This window comes from Megascapheus bottae, chromosome 2, assembly GCF_031878675.1.
Source record: "Megascapheus bottae isolate mThoBot1 chromosome 2, mThoBot2.hap1, whole genome shotgun sequence".
Lineage (NCBI taxonomy): Eukaryota > Metazoa > Chordata > Mammalia > Rodentia > Geomyidae > Megascapheus > Megascapheus bottae.
This window is the reverse complement of record NC_143510.1, coordinates 30,728,599-30,753,287: the sequence shown is the minus strand read 5'-3', so window position 1 is coordinate 30,753,287 and position 24,689 is coordinate 30,728,599. Positions and strand designations below refer to the sequence as shown.

The window sequence follows — 24,689 nt, the reverse complement described above, 5'->3', positions numbered from 1 at the left end:
TACTGTATTCCACCTGACGGTTCTTGTCCTAAGGATACCCAGATTTTCCTACACCATATTAGAAAAACCTACCATGACATTTCTCCTCAGTAGAAATAAACCAGACTAATATTATAATGTTAGAATACCAAGTGGCTAAGAAAAATTAGAATGTAGCCAGACATGATTGTATTTCCTCTGAGTGCCCTGAGTAGCTCTAACTTAGAGCACAACTTCAGTAGGAAATCACATGGAAAGTCTCTGGCTGACTTTTCCTGCTTTGTAGAATGGGAATACTCATCTCTAAGTAAAACTGACTTGATAGCATAAGATTGACAAGAACTGAAATGAAACATCCTAGAACTGGGAGAAGAATAGAGGAAAGTCCTGTGTTTTCATATAGTTTTTACTTTGTGAACTTGAGCTCATATTACATAGTCACCACCCGACTACATACTAGTCACCACATGATGTCTGGCTCTGTCAACCTGTTTTAGACTAGGTCCTAGGGAGGTGATATAGCCTACAATTTCAAAATCACTTCCTGAATTTCATCATCGGGATAATTTCTCATCTACAGGCAGCTGTTGAAACATTTGTTAACCATACTTTTCCATCTTAAATATTTATTTTTTCATTAAAATTTGTGAAGTACCAATAGAGAGAAAATTGTGTATTAAATAGTTTCTCACTTGGTCTAGTGTGTTTTCATCTCATTTCCAAGGTCAGATGGTCTTAACAGAAAGACAACATACACACAATCTGTTCCATGACAAGGCAAAATGTGCAGCACAGGAAGTCAAGTGGAATGCTTTTCACACATTGATTGCAAATTTGCAGCAAAAGTGAACTTCCCAAACTTTCCATGCTTATGAAAATCAGTAATTCTCTTGATAGTTTGTCCCCATGATCCAGAACCCCAAGGTATAACTTAAGTGTAGGTCAAGGAAATCCAAAAAGGTCAACACAGAGACTGGGGAATTAGGAAGAAAAGAAGCTTGTGGGAACCCACAGTAGGATATAGGTAAAATTGGATGGCCAGTCCAGACTGCAACCATTTCTTGATCCTATAATCTGATAGGGGTTGTGACAATTCGAAGAGACCACAGTGACATCTATATCCCTTTATGGAGTTTGCATGTACCTGCAGTATTGTATCTCAGAAAGAATAAACCCAGAAAGAACAGAATGTAAAGGCAGAGCCTCAGTATTGCTCCAGAAAAGCAAGTTAATCAAATATCAGGAACATCTGACAACACAGATTATTATATTTTATGATTTCCTACATAAGAATAGGCGGCTGTTTTGACATTTACCACTTCACTGTGTCATTAAGAAAATAATTATTACTTTGCCCTACTATATCCCAAATAAGGGTTTTTTTAAATAATTAATAGAGGGGTTACAATTATATTTGCCAGATAGTAGGTACATTCCTTCACACACAATGATGCCCCTTCTCATGCTTTTGTCCCCATTTCTCTTCCCTAATAACAGTTTTAATTAAGTTCAGTGAAGGCAAAATTGACATCTAGAAAAACATAGATTCTAGGTGAGTTTGAAGAAATATGTACACACATGTAACCACCAGGCTAATTAATTAGTAATGGTCTTACTGAAGTATTGATACTGTCATGCAGCACTTCTAAGTTTTTAAGCCATATTACCCTATAGTCTATCATTTTGTGACTAGCTGAATATGATTTCTACGTTTAAAGCAGTGATCATTCTAGCCCTATTTTAGAGATGAGAAATTAAAGCAATATAGATTGTCCTATCTTTGGAAACAAAAGGCAGAACAATCATATCAAACCACTTTTTATAAGTAAAAAAAAATAATTCATTATAACGAGAAGAGCAGAAGTCATTGTATTTGTATAGAACACAGAGGAATAATAGGACTACAGAGAAATGGAAGAAAAGATTCCCACAGGACACCATGGCTCCATGAGCCAAGGGATCATGTCCACCCTGTCTCCATATGGAGAGGGCGAGGTTCCCCAGTCTTGAAGAGCCAGCTTGCTTGCTCACTTGACTTTGTCAATTAGTAGTTAGGCCAAGTCCCACTCAGACCAAGACCTTAATTCTCTCTTCCTATGTGTAGAGCTATTGCTTTGGTCTATTTTCAGCCAAGTTTTTCCTGGGCATGTTTACATTCCCAGTGATGCTTTGCTTCACCAAGCGAGAACCCCTCATACTGACATTCATGTATTCTTTTGCACACAGCTAGGGTTTCTGATCTAGTTTAACCCCATAATTAATTTAATAAATGTGACTCTTTTATAGCCATCCACAGAAAACCCAGTGGAAAGAGGCAGTCATGTGAACATGTGAGAAAGAAAAGTAAGGATGTGATTCTGGATCTTATCTCAAAACCTAAAAATGAATCTGGAACCCTGTCAATATTCCAAAATTCTTTTGCTCTGACATCTTTCTTTGTGCTTCTAGCATAGAATTCTGAAGGTTTTCTTTTCTTTGTATTTAGCTTCAGAATTATGCCACTTATGAGTAAACCCTTTCTTGAATCTCACACTATATCCGACCTGGGTTCTGATTCATCATAACTAAACACCACAGGCTGTTTTGTCTCTAATCAAGTAAAATGAGGAGGAGGGTGACTAAGAAATAAGATCATCTTTCTATATTCATATCAGCTACTTGATGAACTTGGAGAAATAATACCTAAATTGCAATTACAATTGGCAAAATGTTTTCACATCTAGACCCTTTATTACATCTTCAAATCTATGAGTGTGAGCACTTCAGTGCCAGGATAGGACTTAGGCATGGATTTTTTATAGTAATACTAGAACATATCCACTAAAAGTATTTAAATTTCTTTAATTTTTGATTGCACATAATTATATGTACTTATGAGGTATAATATAAGGTTTGTTATGTGTATATTTTCTACTGATCAAATCAGGATACTTAAAACATATCTGTCACCTTGAACATTTGTCTTCTGCGAATGTGATAGAAACATTCAAAATCTTCTGTCCTGGATATTTTTAAATATATAGTTTTTTTCATCTCTATACAGGCTTTATACTTTTTTCCCTTCTAGAAAAATCAGTCCTTTATGATCATGTCCTCTTTATTTAAGGTCCTAAGTTATAGTATTAGTATATGTTTTGTTTACTTTTTTACAGATAAGGAAACTGAGGTAAATTATTGCAGGCACTTACTTCTCATATTTGGCCTGAGACTTTATCCAGGTCTTCCAATTACAAATGAACCCTTGCATCTTGGCTCATTCTCATTTTGCTTGCCAGTTAACAGAATATTGAACCACATATTCCAATGGTTTATTTCTATATGTGTTCATAATTTTGGATGGTTTGTTTAATTTTTATTTTCTCATGTGTCCTTTTGTCCTAATTTTTATTTGCACTGTTCCTTTTTTTTCTTTTCTGTTCCTAATTAATCATCCTTCTGAAAGTTTGCTAAAGAGTGGGTAAGTGCATTTTCCTTCCAAATAACAATGTTTTGCATTGTTGTTGTTTTGTTAAGGAAATACAGAATAATTCAAATGGATACTTAAAAATCATCTAATAAATGTCAAGGAGCTGGCATATAATACTTTGTGTTGAAATTGCTTTTCCTTTTTTCCCTGGCATTTAGAGCAGATTTTTGTTTGTGTGGGGGATTTGTTTTCACATTACTGTTTAAATTTAATCGACAGCCACAGTTAGAGAAATTGAAAAACTTATCTGTAGTTTCAGTAGAGCATCTGAACCTAGGTCTGCTTATTCCTAAATGGAGAAAATGAGTTGGCTAGCCACCGAGGTTCAGAAAGAAACCTTTTCGTTTAGACACTGAGTTAGTACCTAGAGATAAGCAGATTTGAACAGGCCATGAACTTAAATTACTTGAAAGGTTCAGAGCAGTTTTTAAAAAATCAGTATCTTAGATTATTTCTTTTTGGAGGGACCCAAATAAAGAAGGCACATTCCCCAAGCAGATTCTCCAAAATAATTTTTCTTCTCCTTTCCTAGATTATAGTGGCATCATACTTAGAATTCAGATCAACACACTGCTAGGCTATGAAGCCAGCCATGTGTGCTGTTCATAAATGTGTGTGTGTGTGTGTGTGTGTGTGTGTGTGCGCGCACGCGCAGCACGGACACACACTCGCACGCGCACACTCGGACACACACGAACATCAAAGCTATCTAAACCCTTGGGTAAGGAACAATGAGTCTGGTGATTTTTTTAAAGAGCTTCAGATCTCCCTCCATCAAAGACCTGGAGTCAGAATCTTACAGATGTTTCTAGAACTAGGAAAACACCCTGGGTCTGCAGGCCAGGCTTTATTTATAAATGATGTGGTCTAAGAATTATTGATGGATATAGAGGCATCATCTCCCAAACTTGCTAATATTTGTCTTTCTGTGTTCTTTAGCATCAATATCATTCAAAAATAGATGAACTGATTGAAGAAACTGTTAAAGAAATGATAACACTCTTGGTGGCAAAGGTAACTTTCAGCTTCAGGGGAAAAGCTACATTGTGAATGTTGTTTTGTCATGTCTGCATTTCCATTAAAATGTAACACATTAAAAGGCTGAATTGAGTACTTTCATGTCTCACGGAAACAAAAAACTACTTCACTCAGCCACAGCTCCGAAGGATTTTTCTGATATTTGTGAGCTGTATGAAAATAAATGGATGAAGTCATATATGTTCACTTAATAAGAATTGATCCCCAAACATTGCGCTAGGTTAGATGGCAAATGTTTGTTTTGTTTTTCAGCACTGACAAAGTTTAGATTTTTAAATACAGAAAGTTAAATGGTAACAAGGAATTGTGCCATCATGAAATCCCCTTTTCCTCTAGTTTTACATGCAGTGAGAGTCATAATAAAACATAAAAGTCAGATAAAGCTATTTCAGTCACCCTCATGAATTATAGAATTTTAACTAAGTAATGTTGAATGGAAAGACATTTATATTTGCCAGTGCTAAACTTCTGTTTCCCCCAAATTACTGATAAAATACAAATAAAAATAGATTGGATTAAATGTAGTGCTAATATGTAACGTAAAAAAAACTGCTTTGCGCAGTTTTGGATTTTGAAAAGTGCATTTAATATTATCGCATGCTATATGCAACTCAATAATATTTTGTCACTTTTCACTTCTGGAGCACTCTATATTTGCAATCACATAATAATGAGAGAAAGCCGGATAAGTCAAATATTTCCATTTAAAGGCAGGCTCTTTTTTTTTTGCCCCAAAGGTAGGAATTAAATAATTGAAAGAAGAAATGACAGAGCATTTATTTTCTGAGAGGATGGGAAACATTGCACCTTACTGTGAACAATCAGTTTGAAATATTTCTTTTCTTCTACTGTTTTACTAGTTTGTAACTATCTTGGAAGGCGTCCTGGCAAAATTATCCAGATACGACGAAGGGACCTTGTTTTCTTCCTTTCTGTCATTTACTGTAAGTAAAGAACTCTTTCCCCTCTTCCCCCATTTTAATGTTTCTGTTTTAGCTTTGTTTGTACTTACATATTGTATCTCTTTGTTTGGGGGGAAATCTAGTTATGTGTGTTTATTGCATTCAATTATTAATGTATCATATCAACCCCCTTAAGATAATAAGGCAGGATAGTTCATAATTATGCTAACCCAGCATCATCCACAAATTTAATTTGTGCTTACACAAATAACACACACACACACACACACACACACACACACACACACCTATGTATATGTATCCAAAGGGTCTTTGCCCATTCTTTGCTACCTCAAGAAAATCAAATTGTAAAGAGCCACCCTTTTCTTCCCTATATATAAGTGAGGAATTTTAGTTTTAGAGATTGTACATGGAGGCTTGCAGGTCAGATAGAGCTGCAAATGTGTTTTTAATGTGGTCTTTCCTGTGCTGGGTATTTTTTTCTTAATTGAATTAGGTATAACCATTTAAAAATGAGGGTACTTGCAAAGAACTCTGCAGTTCTGCATGGGCTGCACACGTACACAAAACCACAGATGATCTGGAGAGGGGAGGGAGGGTGGCAGGGGTGTCTCTGCTGATGGTAGGCCTGTATGTGGCCTGCTGAGCCCCCTCGCGGTAGATTCTAAGATTCATACCTGTCTGGGCTCGGGAGTCATTTGCATACAACTTCCCCAGCAGATGAGAGCAAATTCTGAGGCGCTGTGATCTTGTGTCAGAATGGGGTAAGGAAAAAAACAAAGTTAAAAAAAAAGAAAAAGAAAAAGGAAAACAAAGTAAAGGTGGACAGAAGCAAGCACGTTTCTGAAAAATGAATGGAGCCATCCAGGATCCAGCTGTCTCTCCTTTCCTGCCTGCTCTGAGCTGTTTGTTTCCACACTGCCATAAGAAAGGCAATCACCGTAGGGCCCACAGTATATATGTCTTCAAAATAACCTGACTAAGGACTCTCCCAGATTGGTACTGAATGCCAAAAACAGGCCTAGTATGTTTATAGCACAGCATTACATTTGGCATCCCTAAAAAACTGAGTTCAAATCCCATTAGCAAATATTAACCCACTCAATGATCCTAAGCAGGTTGTCACACCCTCTCTGACCTTCAAATATTTCATCTACACCTCATGCTCAGCTAATATAGTCCATAATGATGTATGATGAGAGAATGTGTATGAAAGAACATAGCTTAGTCCTAGCTGGTAGGAGCCCTCAGTAAGGAGCAGCTGTGCTTAGTAACAGGTAATGAGCGTAATTGTCATAAGAGACAAACATTCACACATACAGCATTTTCCAAATATACCCTACTTTGGCCTTTCCAAACCTGTATGTTCCTCTTCCTGGAAATTAAGGGAAATGTTGGCTGTGACACTAAACCATTGCTACATTGCTCTCCATGTTCCAGTTATTCTGTCACACAGTTCTGAGCATCCTAGGTAGCAAGATTGAGCTTCCCAGCCAAATGATGGCCTTACTGCCTTGATTTTTTTCTTGGCAGTGATTGGATGGGAAGAAGATTGTGACTATAGAAGCCCTATCCAATTTCATGCTCCAGAATCACCTCTATGTCACAGCCGAAAGATAGCCCATCTCCCCCACTTCTTTACAAAGAAACAAAGGCTCAGACAGGAGAATTATTTGTCTGTGGTCACACAGCAATGGATGAGGTGGCAACAAGAACTTGAGCCTTCTGCCAGCTTCCTCCTTCTCTCCTCCCCCCCACCCCGCCCTCGACTGAATGGCTTTCTGAAGAAAATGGTATTCAGCTGGCAATAGCCTGGCACAAAAGGCAGATGAGCACATGAAGAAGATTTTAGGTCGCATGAGTGGGAAATATTAGACAATGTTTCCTTCCTGAAACAGAAATGATGAGAAAGGGCAGCATGAAATGTTGTGACGTATCTGCTGATTATTCCCCTGACATCTACCAAAGAGATCACTTGCTCTCAGTGTTCCTTTGAAACAAACATTTTCACTACACTGGACTTGAATCCATACAAAAAAAAAAAAAAAAAAGAAGAAGGCCCCATTGCTTTTTATTGGCCCATCTCTTGATCTCCCCAGGGCCCTACCTTAGCAACAATTTACCAAGAGGTCTATTGCAGAATGACCTGGTGACTGCCAGATCAAATACAGGAGACCTAGAGAGTCTCCATGGATGGTTAGAAGTGAAGAGTAGAACATCCTATGCAAGGGTTTTCAAGCTCCAATTCTCCTCTTTTTCTCTCCTTTCCTGAGACATTTTTCAGCCTCACAGCAGGCCTAGTGAAGCCCAGTAATGCAGAACACTTCAGTGCCTATTGCTGGGCCTGTAACTTCCCTTCTTAGTGACACTTCTCCCACACACTTGGCCATCCCAAAGCCCAAAGCACCCACTTCTCATTTGCAGCCTATGTTCTCATCTCTTGCCAGGATTCCAGTATTAGAGCAGGCGAGCTGTGCTTCGAGGTGGCAGGAATATCTCCACACATAGATTCTGAGCTCCTGCCCGAATTGCAAAAGGCCTTTGAAGGATGCCTGCAGCACAGTTCCCAGGAGTTGAAGTGGAGGTGAAAAGAGTTCGCCAGGGTAGAGGGTATTGTGAGAAGAGTCCCAAACCAATGAAAGAACTACTTGTGCATACTACGACCCTGGACAGAGGTGTAGAGATGTGGCAGATAGTCTGGCATGCTTTCCTTAACTTTGCTCCCATTTCTGATTCCATTCTTTCAGTATTACTGTGCATTTACCATGTCCCCACCTCAGCAGGGCTGAGCCATGTGCGCTCCCCCCCCACTAAGGAAGATGACGAGTATCGACAAATATGCCACCCTTTCCCCCTCTTTCTCCTGCTGAGCGCCTCCTTTCCTTTCCTGGGTGGGCCTGATTTCATGGTCCAAGCCAGACATTTTGGAAAACGTCTGCAGTGGCGCGGAGCAGGCAGGAATATTTATTTCTCATCTCCATCTGCACTGCTTCCTCTCTTGGAGAGGAGCTGGGGGAGGAGGGAGGATGAGATGTGGCTTCCTTGTGCCAGCCTGAGAGGCGCCCAAGCACACCCTTCTCCCCTCCCTCAGCAGCAGTTGCAGCCTGAGATGGATGGAGGCAGGCAGGCGCCTCTCGAACTTTTCAAAGATGGGCCCAGTTGGAAGATGGAATTAGCAACTTCCGCCCATTTCCTTTGCCTGCAAGATGTGCTTTTGTGGGGGCTGCCTGTTTGGAAAGGTCCCTGGCTTCTGGTCGCCTTGCGATGTTCTTTTTAGAGGCCAAGAAACAGGACAAGCAGGTGGGCAGGTCCTTGTCCTAGAAACTTCACATGCTTTCCTCAGGCTTGTCTAGGTACTGATAGCCATACCCACCCCCACTTGAATTCATTCATTCATTGACTCACTCGTGCACTCGCTCCCTCACCCAGTGTCTGTTTTCAGTTATGCTATTGAGCTAGGTGCTGGGTCACAGCAAAACACACGGTGCTGCTTTAGTAAAGGAAACAGAGGACTGAGAAGAAAAACAAATAATCGTGTAGAGGAAGGATCGCTCAGGACATAAATGGGAGAGCAAATAGAAGTAGTCTGGTGGACTAACCAGACAAGATCCCTTGGAGGAGATGGCACAAGGAGAGAATTTAATAGTCAGCCCTGGATAACAACAAAGAAAAAAATCTTCCAGAGGGAAAAGCAGTTCGCATGGCCATGAGGCAGGTAAGGGAACAGCAACTAGAGATTGAGTGGGTTTTGGAGTGGTGACTCTGGGACCGGGCAAAGATAAAACGTCCACAAACAATATGATGTGTTAAAGGGCAAAGACAGTGCTGAGAAAATTCTGCCAGTGATTGGGGCAGCCCAGCTCTACCCCTGACTTTGGAGCTGGGCGATCTGGAGCGCAGGCTCCTTTGCATACTGGCCTTTTATTTCAAGCAAGATGAGATGATGATAGTCATATTAGATGAATTTGAAAGTCCAGGCTAATCACCAAAGTATACCTCTGATTCCTTAAGTACTTGCTGACTGCCTAGCACCAAGCTAAGTACCTTAAGTGTATTTTCTCTGGAATCTCCCAGTGATTTTAATCCCTCAATGCTCTTCAGCAAAGGAAGCCCAGAAATTTGAGCCCACAGCTCTTCCTGAGAATTTTTTCTCCTCTATCCTTCAACGTGGAGCCTCTCTCTACTGAGGGAAGACAATGAGGGGAACTGGGAACCACTTCCACCCTACATCAACAGAACAGTTACAGCAAACCTTCCCGAGCCACCAAAATTTCACCAGCATCTTCCCATCAAGCAGTTCCATTTGAGATCGTGATAACACAGCCCAGAAATAAGGAGCACAAACCTACTGCATGTCAGATCTTCTAGCTCACCAATTCGCCAAATCAACATTTTGTTTCATTCTTGCTTTGTTTCACCAGTGTTATAGTTGGGGTTTTGTTTGTTTGTTTGTTTGTTGCTTTGTTTTGCTTAGCACTAAAACACAGCAGACATACTTCTTCCCCCTAGAGTCTGTGACAAAAACTAGGGTCAGTGTAAATCAGCTTCCTCCAACATCAATGGTTCATGCCTATAATCCAAGCTATAAAGAAGGCTGAGGATCTGAGGCTGTGATCTGAGGCTAACAGTTCAAAGCCAGCCTGGACAGACAAATCAGACAGACTCTTATTTCTAATTAACAAGCATAAAGCCTCAAATGGAGGTGTGATTTAAGTGGTAGCACGCCAGTCTTGAGCAGAAAAGCTAAGTGCCTAGTAGTGGTACACACACACACACACAGCCCCCACCGTCTTTGTGCAGAGTTCTTCATACTATGCTTGAAAACAAGTCTGTTGCCTTGATCAGTCAGAACCAGATCAGAGAAGTTCACTACTTGTGCCCTCACTACTTTGCATTTTAGAGTAGGATGAATGTTCATAAGGGTTCACTAATGTTTCCTCTTGTGTCTTGGGAGCACCCAGGAAAGAAGGGATGGCTTTTTATTGTATGGACTGTCAGTGGGTGATGCTTCAAATTGTCAGCTACAGAATTCATGTGGTTCAATCCCATTGCAATGTCTGGACCCACCTGGCACACAGCACCAAGCCTGGTGGCAGTAGCTGATATTGAAAACTGTGCTAAGTGACATGTATGCTCACTGTATGAAGTAGGTTACATTCTTATTCCCATCTCACAGGTAAGGGGACATGGAATACTTCGCTAAGTACTACAGTAGTATGACTTGTCTCTAAATTTACTACTTCATGATGACCAGAATTTTCTTCCCAGTAGAGGCCTGGAAACCCACCAGTGAAGTCAGTTAGTGGCTTTTCTATGAACCTTTCACTGATATCAATATCTGTTTTTTTTACATCTGAAATAGTAAAGAGCATATACATCAGCCAGCAAGTTTTGCAATGACACTGGGAGCAAGAGACTCAAAATTTCTACTTCCTTTCACATTCCAGATAGTGTTCAGCCTTTCATTCAACATATTTATGGAATGCTTGCCATATGCTAAGTACAATGGGGCCTTAACAACAAATAGAGGAGAAGTTGCCCTTTGTTGTACATTTGTATGACAGAAATATAGTCCTAAAGCATTATTATTATCCAGAGAGAGACAGAGACAGAGACAGAGACAGACAGAGAGAGACAGAGAGAGGGGGAAGGGGAGAGGAAGGAGAGGGAGAGGAAGGAGAGGGAGAGGAAGGGAGGGAGGGAGGGAGGGAGGGAGGGAGGGAGGGAGGGAGGGAGGAAGGGAGGGGGAGAGAAAGAAAGACCTCTGTTCAATGATATGTAAACCTGAACCAAAAGTAGAATTTAGCCTGACAAAGAAGACAACAAAGAATGTTCCTACATAGGAAGGCTTGGAGGATAAAGGGAGGATCTCATACATTCTGGCAACCACAAGTTCCCTATGATGTGGGGAAGATTAGTGCCCAAGAGAAATGACAAGGGAGGGCCTCTCCTCATGATGTAGAATTCAAAGATTGTGAGCTGTGATTTGTCTAAAATTCATCGAACAGAAGAAGCGAAGGGAAGTCAGAAACCAGCTCCCCGTCACAAACCAGTGCCCAAGCTTGTGGTCTTCTGATGTTGAGCTTAAAGAGCCTTCATTAGCCAGGCCTGAGGCACGACCTGTAATCCCAGCTAGTGCAGAGGCAGAGGGAGAGGCAGGCAAATGTCAAGTTTGTGGGCAACCCAGGCAAAGTTAGTGAGACTCCATTTCAAAAGACAAATACAAATAAGAGGTCAAAGAGTAATGGGTGAAGTGATACAATGCTTTCCAGGCTTTGAGTTCAGTTGCTGTTAAAAAAAAAAAAAGGCCAAGAAATAAAGGAAAAGGAAAGAATAAAGGGAAAGGAAAGGAAAGGAAAGGGGAAAGGGGGAAAGCAAACAAAAAAGAAGCTGTTATTTTATTCTTCAGATGTGTTTTCTTCATGGTGGATCAGCAAAAACATAGCTTTAAGACACTGACCTGCCACATCTTCTTCTCTCTTCCATCGGCCATTCTACCAGTCAGGAATTTGACATTGACTTTCGACAGATTATTTTATCACCTAGTAGGACATCCATATATATATATATATATATATATATATATATATATATATATAACCAAAGTTAACCATTTCCCTTAATATTCTTCTGGAGATAACAGAATAACTTCCAAAGCAGTCTTATTCTGACTATGAGGTACGGAACCACCAAGTCATAGAGATGCCAGCTAAGAAAAATATATATATATTGAATATGTACTTGGCTGCAAACAGGAAATGGTGAAATAAAAAGCTCCAGAATCTGCCTTGACTTCCATAACCACATGTCGGGGGAAGGTCATTACCAAAAAGTTAGACTTGCACTAATGAAGCCCAGACTCACAGAAATGTGATAGGTTCTTGATTACTTCTGAGCCTCAGTTTCCTCATTGGTCAGATAAGGGATACATTGGCTACTTCAGAAAATCAATGCAGCATATACAAGTAACAATTTCAAGCCTTGCAGGATACCTGGTAGATGCTCTGTAAATAGCCCTTGTAAACTTCACCATCCATTTGCTCAATAGGCTTTGAATTGTGCATTTTCTCAAATAACCTCAACATACCTACCGTTTCTCCAATAAATCACTAAGATTACACCCCAGATCTAGAATCAACCAAAATTGTCCCATGTACACTTCAGCATATTCTTATATTCGGAGTGTTGATTCATCAAAGCTGTGTTCCATTGCATTTAGTGTATTTTTAGCATGTTATCATACACCCATAGTTTCTACTTCCTTACTAATCAAAATATTGGCTATGGCTGGGGATGCAGCTCAGCAGCAAAGCACTTGTCTAGCACTCATGAGACTCTGAATTCCATCCCCAGCACTACAAGGATATCTTGTTCTGCAAGCATACTTTGGTTTGAGTCAAGTTCATGCCTATCTGCCTGGGGTTTCTTTCTAAGTGTGATCTTGGACAGATTACATTACTTCTAACCCTAGCTTAGTGACTCATAAAGTAAGAATTAAAAGAAATATATGTTGCACAGTGGTTAGACACGAAAGAGAAAATGTTACATATATAGAATATTAAATATTAGGTATTGTTTGTCACGTCACTGTGTACTGAATATTACAGTCAGTTACCATATTGTAAGAGATTTTAGTGTGTACATTACTGAGTTAGAAGCTATAGAGATAGTGGCGTTTTGTCAGAATCAACATCATCTCTATTGTCTAGTAGTGACTATATCTGGGCGAGCATACATCGAAGGAACTTTGGAGATTTTCATGTTCAGTGAAGTGTTGGTATCTGCTGATGAGAGCCAATTCTCAGCATCTCCTCCTGTCACCACATTTATGATACCACATTGGCAGCCTGAAATTGACCATGGTGGGAGTATTTACACCATGGAAATTAGCAAACACAACCAGAGAGGGATTTTTTTTTAAAGAGAGAGCATCTTTTCACCATCCACTACTGAGTACTTCCCAAGCAGAAGATGTAGACTATGAGTCGTAGATGATGACAGTGTGGAGACTAGAAAAGCTCAGCCCTAAAGTAACACCTTCAAATCCTCTTCTCTCATCTTTTTTCTTATATCAAGGAGAAAGTTTTCTGGTAGTATTTTACTGTTTACTGTGTATCACACTTTGTAAAATATAATGTGTACAAGAGAGACCAGAGTTATCTCAAGCTTGCATGATCCTTAGCCAAGTATATCTACCTCAAATTTATATTTAATAACTTCATTCTCTTTACATTGATTTTATTTTTAGACTTGCTTTCTCTTGTTCAGAGTGGCATTGAGTTTTTTTCATTTTAGAAATACTGTATGAGGGGCCGGGAGTTTGGCCTAGTGGTAGAGTGCTTGCCTTGCATGCACGAAGACCGGGGTTCAATTCCTCAGTACCACATACATAGAAAAAAGCTGGAAGTGGTGCTGAGGCTCAAGTGGTAGAGCTCTAGCCTTGAGAAAGTCCACGGACAGTGCTCAGGCCCTGAGCTCAAGCCCAGGACTGGCCAAAAAAAAAAGAAAAATATTGTAATTAATTATTTTTTAAGAGAGCAAGTTGAAAGAAGTATGTTAAGAAAATGTGCCACAGATGGTATAGTGCCATGACCAAAGTCAGGAAATTATAATAGATGCTAGAAGTTTGGGAGGGGGTGGAGTCACAGAGTCTGTCTGCCTGCCTATTTTACAGGATAAAAACTAAAACCAGGAAAGGAACTGGCTTGTTCAGCTAACTTAGTCACAGAATCCTGGCCCCCCGTTTCATCTTTTTCGTTCCTTATTTCCTACTCGCTACCAATGAGAAGGAAAATAAAAGAGAAAGAAAAAAAAGGACTACTGTGTAACAGTGGCTAGATTGTCATTAACAGTGATGGCATACATGATTTGTTCAGTCAAATTGAAGCTCGGGCAGCTCAGAGGGTAAGATGAAGGCATCAAAAGTGACCAGTTACCTCTTGCTATAAAGTGTTGCTATACAGTAAAGATGATATAGTCCTTACCCACTCAGCACCAGGGCCATGAGCAAGATGGGGGCCCCTTGATACCCTACAGTTGGTATTCTTATGGACTTCTCAATGTTAAGACATGTCCAATGGGCAAATCAAAACTCTGAATGGAGGCAGAGACCCCCACTGTTAATCAGCAAAAATATGCCTCATGCCAGCCTGGAGATTTTACAAAGGCAACGAAAGCTTGTCACACAGATGAAACAAGTAGAAATACAGCATTATCCTTAAGAACATGAACCAGGGACCAAGGGACCCGTTCAGATATCCCCTTCATGACACCACCAGCTGTGGGTTTTTAAAGCAGTTGTTTAACCTCTGTGTACCTCAGTTGCCTCATTCCCAAATGATAATAATCATCCTGCTCACTGTCCGAAAGATTAATTATAAATCGTCTGGCCTCTGCTAGGCCAGTTGTACAATCATTGTTTAGTCTTAACAGCATTAAGAAGGGGGCTTTGAAGGATCTTGAGCCTTGTTAAAAAAAAAAAAAGAAAGAAAAAGAAAGAAAGAAAGAAAAAAGAAAGAAACCCTGTCTGGTAACAGAGGATGGAGACAGGAATGAGGGAAACTGGAAAGAAAAACAGGTCTCCTTGAATCAGGCATCTGTTCAGAAGCCCCGGGGGAGAAGAGAGATGAGAACATACACTTCCTGGATCCTGTCTCAGAGCACAGTACCCCAAGCAACAGGAGACAAGAACAATTCTCCTCGTTAATGAGGCTGCAGCTCCTAATCGGTGCATGGAACAGAATGCTTTTGCTTAATAGAGATCATTTCCCTGCCTCTTGCCCAACTCCGCAGCAATGCCAGCAGCCCTTTGTTTAATGAAAGGTAGGGACTTTGAGTAGTGTGGTAGGATGGGCTGTAGGAGGCATTATTACCTCATTATTATGATAATAGTTTAATCACAATCAATATTTATGAACATGCACAGAAGCTGGGCTGTGATCACTCCGCAGCCCTGCAGCTGGGGTTTTGTGCTCTTGTCTGTGGATATTCATAGGAAAGTGAGGGTGCTCTCACACCTCCTGTCTCTTCCTGAAGCTTAGCAGTGGTCTTGTGGGACGGAGGGGGATGTCTCTTCAGAATAACCATGAGGGTACCTGCTTAGGATTCGTGGTGGGCGAATATTATAATGTGTTTTGCTTTTCAAAAGGTTTCCATCATAGTCTTCAGATTTTACCTTCATACTCTAGTAAACTTACGTTTAAACTTTGGTAAAGATGATTGTGGGCATGACAATTATTATCCCTTATAGATGAGGAAACTGAGGCTCAGAGAAGCCATCTTGGTGTAACAGAAGAGAACTCTGAGGTCACATCCATGTAGTACAAATCTCAGCTCTGTTTCTTAGCTGTGTGCCTTGGGGAAAGCCATGTAACTTTCCTCAGCTGCCTTCTTTTTTTTCTCATTTTCACAATAAGGGCTCCTTATCAGTTCTCTTAAGAACTAAATAAGAATGTAAATTAGACATTCGTTCACTGGTAAATATGACTATTTTATATGCTAATATATGTCAGGTAGTAAGTATTTGAATATTGTCTATGAGCTATCTGAGCAAGGAAACAGCTACTAATTAGGTAAAAGTTAAGGCTTCACCACCATGTCTTTTTTTTTTTTTTTTTTTGCCAATCCTGGGCTTGAGCTCAGGGCCTGTGCACTGTCCTCAGACTTTCTCAAGGCTAGAGCTCTACCACTTGAGCTTCAGCACCACTTCCGGCTTTTTTCTATGTACGTGGTACCGAGGAATCCAGCCTGGGTCTTCATGTATGTTAGGCAAGCACTCTACCACTAGGCCAAACTCTCCCCCACCCAGGTCTTTTTTGCATTATCTAAACAATAAACTAAAATTTCTAAAATTTCCTTCAAACACTATTTGTATTTGAACTTGGGTACATGTGCTTGCTGGGCAAGTACTTTATGATTTGAGCCATACCTATAGTTCTTTTTTGCTTTATTTGTTTTGTTTTTCAGGTAGAATCTTACTTTTTCCCTGGGCTGGCATAGATCATAATCCTCCTTTTTATGCTTCCCACATAACTGAGACGACAGGCATGCACCACCATTCACAGCTCTTTGCTGGTTGATAAGGGATCTCGTTGACTTTTTGTGGTTGAGCTGGCCTCAAACTGTGATCCTGCTGGTCTTTGCTTTCCAAGTAGCTTATATCACAGGCCAGTCTCCATTATCTGAAAATCTTTTAGACCCCATTATCTGAAAAACATAGTTTCCATTTGTAAGCAATTTAAGGAAATACTTTTTTTAACATGTCACCATTTAATTCGTTTTTCCCAAGTAAAAATGAAATTTTGAAAGCCAGTAATCATTTTGCTGAGCCACAAAGCTGTTTATGGAAAAAAAAAATTGTGGTGTGAAGAGTTTCCTACACCTATAAAATCAGTATTAATTATTGGGATTTTTAAGTATCGTTTGTTGTTGGGATTTCTTGAAAAATGCATTTTGACAATGATAAGATGTGGAACAAAATATACTATTTTCATTATTTTTAGGTATACAGTTTGGTGGAATTTGTATATTATACAATCATCACTGTGCATCTCCAGAATGCTTTTTATCCTGCAAAGCTAACCTCTGAACCCATGTGTGAACTTACATGAACATAGCAGCACACTATTTGCCTGGCAGGCCTGTGAGTCTTGGCAAGGATGAACCAAAAATGGTTCATTCTCTCTGGTGGCAGAGTTCTAGAACTCCATCATGCTGTCTCTGATTCCAGAGATACTTCAAGGGTTGTCTTTTTCTCCGATCCTCAGAAGGCACTGAAAGAGGCTTCCACTGTAATTGTCAGTTGGACCCCAGTCAGGAGCCACTAAGGTTTACTCAACTGCTCACCCGCACATACAGTCCCAGTACATCCGCCCACTCCTGCATTCTGTCTCACCCAAGCAAGCAGTCGGCCCCTCCATTGGCACTTAGAATTCATCTTCCCAAGATGCAACTCAGAGCATCCAGACTAGTGGGGGTGGGGTGGAGTGAGGTTGTCTGTCAGGCTTTGCTTTTGCCTTTGAAGCAAAACAGATTCCATCAACCACAGAGACTTTGAAGAATTTACCCTGGGAATAAAGACATTATTCCCACAAAACGTCTTTCTCCAAAAGAATGTTGAAAATTCTATCACTTGGTTTGTTCTTTGTTCAACCATTTCTATGAAGAAGGAATACATGCAAATAACCTATAAAAAGGAAATCTCATGATTTTATTTAAAAAATCAAGTTATCTGCCTTCTCTTTTCTCCCTATAAGAAGAGACCTTCATGATCAATTCATTCTACTCAAAGTTATTATATTGCTTCTGCTTGATTGACAAGTCTTAGAAATTATCCACTTACCTCTGTAGCACAACATAAGTTCCCTTTACCAACCTCCCCTACTCCTGTTAATTTTATCACTGTTATTGATCCCCTTTTTACCTTTATAATATTCAGATTATACCCATGAACATCTATTTCTTATGTCATTCACAAAATGAGACTGTTGACATTCAAACCTGCTTCCTGCTCTAATTAATTCCATATTCTGACATGCAACTGAATGACATGCTTCTCCCTTATTACTTATACATACAGTAACTGTAAATGGAAATGTCTATTGAGTCTAGGCTGGCACTAACCATAAAACGTTCAGCAATTATGAAAATATGCTATGTGTAAAATAGCCAAACAGTGGACACTGTCCGTTGGGGCTTTCAAATTCTGGAAATGTAGCCGGGGGCACCAAAAGTCAACTTCTCAATTGTGCTTTCTGATTCATTTAAATTTAGATATAGCTGCTGAATCATGAAGATCCAGATCAATCTTAATATTCAAGGTGAATTAAGCAGAGCAACCTGTTTTCCAGTAGAAAATATATTAATGGTTGGTGCAGAGTTCCCACTGTTAATAACTCAACAACTAGCTGGATTCAGTTAATCACAACTGTGCCTCCAGCTTGCATAGGAAACACCGGAGGTTTAGTGAGTCTAGTAAGTGGTGAGAGCTAGAACTTCATACTATATACCCAACTTAAGCCTATCTTCTTACCTGCCTCCCCAGACTGTCTCTAATCCCATTTAGAAATGCAGTGTCTTTTTCCAGATATATCCAACTTGCTGCTGCTCACAGATATAGCTGAGCATTCTTTGCTCATTACAGGGACCATGTGAAGGTCAAGGTTATCTTTTCTCCTTCATCTTCTGCCATAAGGAGACAGCATGAAAACTAGATTTAAGAAGGAGACAGGAGTGAGACTGTCCAAAAAGAAAAGAAAAAAACACTAGCTGATTTATATAACTATAACCACTCTGTATACCACCTTTATAATAGCAATAAAAATATTTAAAAGATGTAGGCAGGGGGCCGGGAGTTTGGCCTAGTGGTTGAGTGCTTGCCTTAGCATGCACGAAGACCCAGGTTCGATTCCTCGGTACCACATACATAGGAGCCTGGTTAGTGCTTGGATAGAAGGACAGCAAATATGTTTGGAAATGGTTCCATGTCTGATGTCCCTTTACCTGCATCATCTTCATCAATCCTTCCCTTCACCCACCATACTAGGAAGAGGAACAGATGAACACATAGCTCAAAGATTTCTGGTAAATAGTAAATTAGTTGACTCATGAGAAACACCTAAAACAGTGCCTGGCACAGGGAAAATGCCGGGCACACACTGCTTATTTGTAATCCCTTTATGTCTTTGCCAAGTCTCCCTACTGGGCCATGCTTCATTGTCTGTTACCTTTGTGACTAGTCTTTGTCTCTAATTTTTTTTTTCCTTTCCTTGTTAGTATAGTCTTTCCTGAAGATTTATTTGTACAGCTCTTATTAATACTAGAGTATTAATAGTGTATTGTTTGACTCAAATATTTATATCCTTTTCAAGGTGTGAGGAATATTTCCTTTTCCACTTTCTTCCTACAGCCTGTCTCTTATTTCCTCCAAGACTCATATTTTTTAAAAATCTGGAAGGCATAGAAGGGGGAAAAACAAACAAACAATTAACCTGAGCCTCATTATAATAGATAAGCAAATGAGACCAACAGAATAGGCAGCAAGCCAAAACCAGCCAAGTACTTAAGGGTCAAAATATGATTAGAAACTCATATTTTTAATTCTTTCCCCCACACTCTACTGTCTCCCACTTAAGTCATGTGCTAATCCAAATATTATTACTTTTCATTTGCTTTTGCCCATTTAAAGATATGAAAACCAATCTTAGTTCACAGGCCATAGGAAAAATCGGCACAACAGAATGGATTTGGTCCATGAGACATATCTGTGGACCCTTGTTGATGTCCTTAAAATAATGGCAACCTGCTTGCCCATCAAATCCTAGCTAACCATGAGTGAATGAGACCCGAGGAATAATATTAGCCCATGTTTACAGAGCTCTAACTGTGTACCAGGCACTGTGCTAAGCAGTGTATGTGATGCCAACCTGTTTCAACAGAACTTTCTAAGGGGGATAGATACTGTGTGTCCTCATTTTGAAGATGAAGCTATAGAAACTGTAGAAAATATAATCATTTCTTTCCCAAATTCACAGTGCTAGTCAGTGAGTGTACTTTTTAACCGCATCTGTTTTTAACACCCAAGCTTCACCCCTACAGGTGTGGAAACCAATTTGGATTCCAAGGACCATCTAGATACTTATATCATTATTTGTCATCCATGATTTGTCAGACAGATGACATTGGGAAGCTGACAGAAAGCATGCGTGTCCCATCCACTGTTCACTTTGTTCACCTGAAGCATTCTGACTACCCTATCCATACACATAGCCCCACTGAGTCTCGAACCCCAATCAAACCAGCCTCTTTAGAGATGGAGCAAAAAGGGAGCATAAAAAATAATAGACAATCATGGCAGGGAGTTTGGCCTACAGGTAGAGTGCTTGCCTAGCATGCACGAAGACTCAGGTTCAATTTCTTGGTACCACATACACAGAAAAAAGCCAGAAGTGGTGCTGAGGCTCAAGTGGTAGAGCTCTAGCCTTGAGAAAAGTCCAAGGACAGTGCTCAAGCCCAGGACTGGCAAAAAAAAAATAATAATAAAATAATAATAATAGACAATCAAAACACACAACTTAGTCCTAGGCAAAGGTTTTTAACTGCATTAATTCTGTTAACCCTTTGCATGCACTAATCAAATTAATATAGATAAGATGCTTAGCACAGTAGTCTGCATATGATGAACACTTAAAAATCCTTTTTGCTAATAATATGCGGCTGTTATATGAGGAGGTACCTATCTAGCAAGCATGAAGCCCTGAGTTCAAACCCCAGCATCACTATAAACAAAGAACAACAACAAGTTCTCTAGAAACCTCTACTTTATGAAGAGTATTATTTGCTTCAGTCGGCAAAGAAGTCTTTGGTCACCAAATTTTTCTTACACCATACCTGTTTCTCTCAGGAGAAATTCCTAATAGATTTCTGTAGGAATCTGTATTCCTTATAGATCCTATATTCTGGATATAAGAAGGGGGGTAAGTGAAAAAACAATGAATTACAAATAAAGTTAGCGCTTGATATTATCATCTTTGCCTAAGATGGTAGTGTTACCAAGATTTATATACTGAATTACCTTGACTGAAAAAAATCCACATCTCTGAGATTTCCTGGAATAGTAGGATAGTAAAGGGTAAAAATAAATAAATAAAAGCAAAAATTGCATCATTAGTATTGTGGCCGAAATTTCCAAGGTCAAAGCTTGAAGGAAACTGTTGCTAGTCCTCTGCAATGGTTGTGTGGTCTGTAGTTTCTAAGCAAAGGCTGGAAATCAAGACAGAGCTCTTGTAGAGTCAAGCAGGCAGGGGTGGAGTCAGCTCGTGCAGAGAATAAATCATTTCCTTGATTTTTTTTAAGAGACCATGGGGGGAAAGGAAAGCCTAACAGTTACTAATGCAGTGATATCTGCTCCAGCTTCTTTTTTCTTCCACCTTTGAGTCTCACCCACCAGATTTCTGTTTGCAAAAAGGACCTAATCCACTTTTTTTTTTGTCTGTGCATTGATTTAATAGTATCAAACCCTGAGGTCCTCATGGCCTGCACCTGGGTTGCTTTTTCCCCTAATGAAGCAGGAGAAGTGGTTTAAGCCCCTGCAGAGCTCCCTATCAAAGCCACACAATGATTAACTCAGGTCCCCTTATTAGGACCAGGAAGAAGAAAATCCCTTAGTCATCAGCATTGTGAAAAATCCCAGAATGGCGAATGTTCAATGAAAAGATTACCTTGGGCACCTGAAAAATAATGGAAGAGCTCAATAGAGAAACCATTAAGCCTGTCTACACACGCTAAGTCAGGTGGAGGGTCGAGGTAATTAGTTGAGACATTCAGGCCAGAGAAACAGTTTTGGGCCTTCTGCGTGGACTGTCAGAAATTATTCAACTCTCTCATACTTTTTTCCTAGAAAAGCCAGTTTAGGTTGTACACACACACACACACACACACACACACACACACACACACACAGTGAATGTATTGGGAAACCTACAGGCATAGTTCAAATGGTAGACCACTTGCCTAGCAAGGGGAAAGTACTGAGTTCAAATCCCAGTCCCACCAAAAATAAAAGTCATTGATTGGTTTCTTCTTCAGAGAAGACTCTCTTTAAGTCTTTGGCTCATCTTTTAATGGGATGGTTGTTACTTTGGAGATTAGTTTTGGATTGATTTAATTTTTTGAGCTGTTGATATATTTTGGATATGAGGCCTTTGTCCGCTGTATGGTTGATGAAGATCTTCTCCCATATTGTAGGCTTCCTGATTAGTTTACTAGCTATGTCTTTTGCCATACAAAAGCTCTGCAGTGGGCCGGGAGTTTGGCCTAGTGGTAGAGTGCTTGCCTAGCATGCACAAAGACCCGGGTTCGATTCCTCCGTACCACATACATAGAAAAAAAGAAAAAAAAAAAAAAAGCTCTGCAGTTTAATGCAGTCCCACTTATCCAGCCTTTCTCTGATTTGTTGTGATTCTTGGTCCTTATTAAGAAAGTTTCGACCTGTGCCAAGGGGACCTAGTGTATCTCCTATTCCTTCTTGTAACGTTTTCAGTGTGTCAGCTTTTACGTCAAAGTCTTTGAGCCATTTGGAGTTAATTCTAGTACAGGGTGACAAAGAAGGATCCAACTTTAGTTTTCTGCAGGTGCTTAACCAGTTCTGCCAGCACCACTTGTTGAAGAGGCTGTCTTTCTTCCATTCTATTTTTTTGGCTCCCTTGTCAAAGATTAGGTGGCCATCGGTCTGTGGTTTAATATCTGGGTCTTCAGTTCTATTCCATTGGTCTTCAGGTTATCTCGTACTATTACAGTATCTCACTTTGTTACCAGATATATCGGATATATTTGTATTTGGTTATTTAAAATTGGATAGGGATGGGGGGAAAACAAGATGCGGGGTGGGGGTGGGGGGGAGGGAAATGGGGACCAAGACATGTGAAAGGGTATCAATGTATGGGAACTAATGCACCATCTATCTGGCAAATATCATGTAACCCTTCTATTAATTACAATAATAAATATATGAAAAAAAGTCATTGATTGGATATTTTAAACTGAAAAATAAGCAGATTAAGAGTTGGGACTTTTTTTGGTCTCCGTTTCTTCAAGCGTAAAGTGAGAATACTAATATGACTTCCTTCAAAATATTGCTGTAAGACAAGCTCCAGTGGCTCATACCTGTAATCCGAGCTACTCAGTAGGCTGAGATCTGAGGATCTCAGTTCAAAGCCAGCCCAAGCACCCAAAGTTCATGAGACTCTTATCTCCATTTAACCACCAGAAAACCAGAAGTGGCACTGAGGCTCAAGTGGTAGAGCCCAGAGTTCAAGCCCCACAACCGACAAAAAAAAAAAAAAAAGATTGCTGTGGTTTACTATCATGTGTAATATTTGTATTCCTTATGTGTAGTAGCGCCCTTTGTGTCGGGCCTGTGAAAATATAAACAAGTTTTTCCCTGATGTTCATTAGTCTAACTTCACCCATGGCCCCCTTCAGCTTCCCTTGGTTTATGTTTTCTTTTCTATCTTCATTCCCAGAACTGGCAATGTCTGGGGCACCAGGGATTGAGATCTAAGGAACATGCTTGAGAAAGAATTTATTCCATGTCCCAGTATAGAGGCAGATCAGCTGCTACTCCCAGGAAATGAAGTCTGGCTGATGACACAGTTGTCTAAGCAAGTTCGGCCCTGCTCAGAAGGGATAGGAGATCAGGTGTCTGAGGCACAGCCCCTACTCTCACCCTTGTCTCTTGTGTCCTGGCTCAGAAAGGTAGATGGTGTTACTGAATGTAACAAAGGCAGCGTGTGGGAAGTCTCTTCCCGCTTCAGCCAGACCCAGCTATGTGGCAGGAGGAGAGCAGATCCCCCAAAGTCACGACAGTGGGCGGTCACAGAAATGGCAGAAAGGATTCAACCAGAGAATTCGCTTAGATGCCTAAGGTAAATAACCTGGGGAGGTTCCATCTTCCTTTTTATAGCAAGGAATCACTGTGGACTATTGTACAGTGAAGCGGTCAGCACCAACTAGAACCAGTGTGTCTACTAGTCACTAGAAGAAGGGCTCCATTTAGTACTGTTTAAAATTGTTAAACACACTTGGTTGCATTGCCACATTCTCTTCTCCCACTCTCCCTTTGAGCACTAGTTTTGTTGCCTTTTACAGAGAAAGTGCAGAGAACTTCAATGTTATTCCAAGTTACCAAGCTAGACTTCTCCTCTAGTCTTCAATCTATACTCTTAGCTATTCACCAGGGTTTCTTTTTAAGTTAAAAAGGAAAGAAAGCCATATTCTGGTGGCTCGTGCCTTTAATCTTAGCTACTCAGAAGGAGATCTGCAAAATTATGGTTTGAGGTCAACCAGGCAGAAGAGTTCACTAGACTGTTGTCACTGTATCTGACTTTGGTAACTGATATGTTGTTTATATGTTTGTTGGTTTAATTGAAGTTGGGAAGGGAAGGAGAAAAACAAGATGATTGGGAGTGGGTGGAAGGAGGAATACTGGGAGAAAAACATGGAAAGGGTATCAATGTTCAAGAAGTAATGTACCCACTACCACATGAATGTAACTGTAACTTCTCTTCACATCACCCTGACAATAAAATACAAAAAGAAAATCAGAGCTGCTAATTGGTAGAGTGCCAGCTTAGCAAACAAGAAACAAATCAAGGGAGAAAGGGAATAGGAGGAGAAAGAAGGGAAGGGAGGAAGGGAGAGAAAGGGGAAAAGAGGGAAAATAATAACACATCTACTTTTGACATTTGCCTCTTCTAGGGCCTTGTTACATTACTCATTGATCCTGA

General features: G+C 40.1%; 1 protein-coding gene across 11 annotated transcripts in view; it reads left to right on the top strand.

The window, feature by feature from the left end:
- Positions 1 to 24,689, top strand: part of Cadps (calcium dependent secretion activator) — a 406,170-nt gene that overhangs the window by 333,043 nt on the left and 48,438 nt on the right. For all 11 annotated transcript variants that reach the window (XM_090323391.1, XM_090323382.1, XM_090323373.1 and 8 more), the window contains 2 exons: positions 4,385 to 4,459; positions 5,344 to 5,427. In XM_090323391.1, coding sequence (XP_090179517.1) covers positions 4,385 to 4,459; positions 5,344 to 5,427 — 159 coding nt within the window. The remainder of the gene's footprint in view (positions 1 to 4,384; positions 4,460 to 5,343; positions 5,428 to 24,689) is intronic.